This window comes from Etheostoma cragini, chromosome 24 (assembly GCF_013103735.1).
Source record: "Etheostoma cragini isolate CJK2018 chromosome 24, CSU_Ecrag_1.0, whole genome shotgun sequence".
Lineage (NCBI taxonomy): Eukaryota > Metazoa > Chordata > Actinopteri > Perciformes > Percidae > Etheostoma > Etheostoma cragini.
In genome coordinates, this window is record NC_048430.1 from 13063315 (window position 1) to 13067617 (window position 4303).

The 4303-nt window shown below is 40.9% G+C and overlaps 1 protein-coding gene and 1 long non-coding RNA gene across 4 annotated transcripts in view; one reads left to right on the forward strand and one right to left on the reverse strand.

Annotated features, from left to right (window-relative positions):
• pnpla4 (patatin-like phospholipase domain containing 4) overlaps positions 1-1609 on the reverse strand; it is a 5781-nt gene extending 4172 nt beyond the window's left edge. Inside the window, exons 1-2 of one of the 3 annotated variants that reach the window (XM_034864958.1) lie at positions 1420-1609; positions 351-539 (exon numbers count right to left, since the gene is read on the reverse strand). In XM_034864958.1, the coding sequence (XP_034720849.1) occupies positions 351-530 (180 nt within the window). In that variant the 5' untranslated portion in view covers positions 531-539; positions 1420-1609. The remainder of the gene's footprint in view (positions 1-350; positions 540-1419) is intronic. The other 2 variants (XM_034864960.1, XM_034864959.1) reach the window with 2 other exon arrangements.
• Positions 1-4303, forward strand: part of LOC117939570 — a 20470-nt gene that overhangs the window by 1610 nt on the left and 14557 nt on the right. Inside the window, exon 2 of the long non-coding RNA XR_004655620.1 lies at positions 3980-3983. This is a non-coding gene — a long non-coding RNA (uncharacterized LOC117939570). The remainder of the gene's footprint in view (positions 1-3979; positions 3984-4303) is intronic.

A 4303-nucleotide genomic window follows, 5' to 3' on the forward strand; every position in this document is an offset into this window, starting at 1 on the left:
CACATGAACACCCCTCCCTGTAAGACCAGCACGCCCAGAATGCACCTGAACACACCTCCCTGTAAAACCAGCACGCCCAGAATGCACATGAACACCCCTCCCTGTAAGACCAGCACGCCCAGAATGCACCTGAACACACCTCCCTGTAAGACCAGCACACCCAGAATACACCTGAACACATCTCCTTTTAAGACCAGCATGCTCATAGGTGCAAAGAGGGGCGCAGGTGCATTTGCAATTTCAACGGCGCGGGCGCTGGACGGGACATGGACAACGGAGTTGGTCTTAAACTAGCAAAGACACTTGCGCCAAGCTTTGTGCTGCGCTGGGTGCTAGATAGGGCCACGTACCTCTAACTTGTTGGGCGCCGTGATCATCACTGCAGCCACCAGGGCGCCGGCCGATGCCCCGGCGCAGGCCCCGAGGGATCCCAGCAGCCGGTCTCCGTGGCGGAGGAAAGCTCCCACTGCTCCCAGCTGGTAGATCCCCAAAAAACCACACGCAGCAAAGGACAAGTTCAGGACCGTCATCCTCCACACCTGCACAGACACCAATCAGGAGTCAGCTGTAGCAGAGGAAACTGGAAGAAGTACTCAGATCATTTATTGCAGTAAAAGTACAGGGTTTTCCCTGCATAGAGGAATTTGTGGCCCTGACGTAAGAGGTTTTAGCCAGCCCCATGATAAGAATTCACATTCAAAAATATCAATTCAAATCCTCTCTTAATTTCAATTTGCAATTCAACCCTAACAACGGTTGAACAAACAGGAACATATGAGAGCCAATCTGTTTTAGGATCCAGGGTCAGGCTGTATCAGACTCGCATAAATATTAATATTTTTTTATAATCCGGGTTTTATTTCATTTTCTTTATGTAGATCACCATATACTGTAGTAATACAGACTATTGATACATATCCGAACTGTACCTTCAACCCAAACCTAAACTAACATAATTGTTTCCTGTAGTTTGAATTTCCTTACTTAACTCAGGTAAACTAGCATCAATATGCTACATGTATTAATAATGATTATTTTAAAGAAGACACCATGAGTGATACATTTGTAGAGTAACATTTTTATTTTAATACAATTTCATCCAAGCTGTTTTCAGTAATACGTTCGGTTGACATTTGTACAATTTAAAAATAAAGTGACACATTTTTAGCAATGTTTTATGTGAGTATGTAAAATATGTGGATTTCTGTATGAGTTACTGTACATGAAGAGACTTTTAGCCAGTATTATTAGGCTATAGTCCATTAAAATGCCAGTTAGGCTATCAGTGTCATAGTTCAGCATGTTTATTCATTTTAATATTCATAAATCAACTGTTTTAATATAGTTAGGTCACTTCAGTCCGAGAAAAGAAAAACAATGCTAGCCAACGTTCGTGAGAACGATAAAATCCTCTCTTACGGTGAGCCCGAAGGATAAAAGAACGCCGTGTTTTACAGCCGAAACCTTTCCCGGGAGCTCATGTTGTCGTGGTTCTGTTTACCGCCCACGGTAGCTAGCGCCAGAGCTAAAACAACAACTCATGTCACGGTAGCTGAACGGTTAGCATGTCTCCACCATAGCTTCAACACAACGCCGCCGCTGCACCGGACAACGTAAACAACAACCCTTTCCGCTCATGAGTTTCAAAATAAAATAAACACCTCCGCAATTCCTTGACTCATAACCACAGACATTTAAAGAAATAAGCTCATAACATAGATAATAGGACGGCGGTCCCACCAAAAACGGTAGAAGAGCACTTTAAGCCAAGTATGGGTAACATTACTGATTCTGAATAATGTAATTGTTTTATTGTTTTACGCTTCCTGTGGTAACAGTAGGCGTCTTGAACTGGACAGTAAAGGAACGTTAGCTAGCTGTCTAGCCGAAGATATGAGTGAGTTAGCCAGCATGTTATGACGTTATCTCACGATAGCTTGCTAACTGTTAGCCTAAAGCATGTGCTTAATAAAAACCGTAACGACAAAATTAAAGGGTCAGGAAAAATCAAATGTTAATTAAATGTCATTTAAATGGTCTTCTTACATCTCTCTGTCTCAAAAAAAGGTGACAAAATTACACATTTTTTGAATTATAGCAAAACTTTAAAAAACAAACAGTTGACAAAATTGAAAGTGCCAAAAATGTCAAAAGAATTTCAAAACGCCTTAAAAAACGTTGAGATTAGGATGCAATAAAAACATAAAAAATAAGCGACAAAACTACCAATACTAAAGTACTAATACCACACTGTAAAAATACTCGGTAACAGTAGAAGTCATGCAGTGAAAATGTTGCTTAAGTAAAAGTATTATCAGGAAAATGTATGCTATTAATTGATATCTGGATATTTTTCTGTATTTATTTATTCTGGAGGTTTGTTAAGCAACCAAAGAAATGGTAAGAAAATAAATCATCTCTAAGAATTAATATTTTCGGTATGAATAAGTCACAAACGTTTGATCCCAGCACCTGTAGTCTAACTTTACCGTTGAGTTGATTATATACAGTACGTGAATATAATAGTGCCATGTTAATTATATAGTGTGGCACTGATTGAGCGCCCTTGGCGTGTTCGGCACCATCGCCATCATCGGGAGGCTGCTTACTACGGGACCTATTTTAAAGATTGATGTTCCCATCAGTCTCTTAGACACAAAAACATCAGGCAATATAGAGAAAAATGATTTTTTTTAGTGATTTGGGGACTAGCTGTTGGTCCAAAGTTAAGCTCAGATTTGTGATGCTGCAGTCTTGTTGGGTGGGACATTGTTCCAGCAACGCCCTGAAACTTTCAGCTCTTTTCTTTCACTGTAAACTTGTCCCGTTGCAGAAAGTGATTGAGTTTCGACCAGGCTTGAATGTGATACAGCCCAGTTAGTTTTCTTCTTCCTTCCCCCCGCCCGCCTGAACATCCGCTCTTAGAATCACAATCACTGTTTTTCTTCTTCTAAAGGATATCCAATTTTCCCTTCCTGAAATAGTTTGTCCTCCACTTTCCTCAGGAGACACAGGACGGTTTCAGAAACGAGGCGGCGGGCTGCTGCTGCTGCCTCTGAATGTTAACGTCGTCTCACAGAAATATCAGCCTCACAGAATATAAAACCCCTCCAATACTGAGCCGATATAAAGATGATTCATGTTCCAGGTGAGTAAATCCGAGACTGTCCTCCTCCCCCCCAACACACACCTTAATTAAAAAAAAAAAACACTTCCAGATTTCTGCATACAAAGAAATGGAAAATAGAAAATGTATAGTGAACTTAAATTGATTTGTGGGCCGGATAAAAATCTGCAAGGGGCCAGATTTGGCCCACCGGCCTCGAGTTTGACACGCATGCTTTAAGGCAACGTTCACACTTGGTGTCTTTTTAAAGCTACCAGGGTCTGTTTTACATTATGATCCCATAGGGAGACAGGTTTTATTATTCTATGCAATAACACGCATCGAACATCCCTTCTTTCACTGATAAATTATATAAATCTTCTAAATGAGTTAGACAGGGATAGTGGCTTTATCTCACTAATGTTGAAAAAAGCAACAAATTGTCGAGAGACAAAAATGTCAAAAAGTAAATGACAAATATGTGTCAGGTGGAAAACTCCAGACTTGTAGGGAATATAGAGTACTTCTATGACTTTCTTTATTCCCTGCATAACACGCATCAAACGGCCCGTCTCGCACTGATAAAATTACAAACATCAAACAGAAACGGAGATGAATTATTGCTGCTTTGCCTCGGAGCCAGAAACCAGGCTGTGTCCTCACGCTGTAGGTTTCTCAGACTGATTAAATATTTATCATGTGATCCAAAAATAAAGCTGAGAATCCATCTCTGAACTGGAAGGAAAAGACACCAGGGCTTTTTGTATCATTATCAGCCTCAATAAATATTCTCTTGCTTCTGTTTCATGATGTTACGTTCCACTACAGCACAGATCTCGTTACAGATCTAATGAAAGATTAATCTCCAGCTAGATGGGTTTCATATCAGCTATTTTTGTTTCATGTTGCACCTGCAGATCTACACTCACACTCACAGAGAGCAAAACGCTGACCTTAGATCTGTTTCAAATCCCCTTCTGTACCAACATTCACCAATGAACCAATCCCTGATCTGTCCTTCTTACAGGTAAGCTTGGTGGACTACTGTTAGTGGGTCTGTACATGGTGGATACCTATGTCCCTAGGGCGTAGGATCTGTATATGGTGGATACCTATGTTCCTAGGGCGTAGGGTCTGTACATGGTGGATACCTATGTCCCTAGGGCGTAAGGTCTGTACATGGTGGATACCTATGTC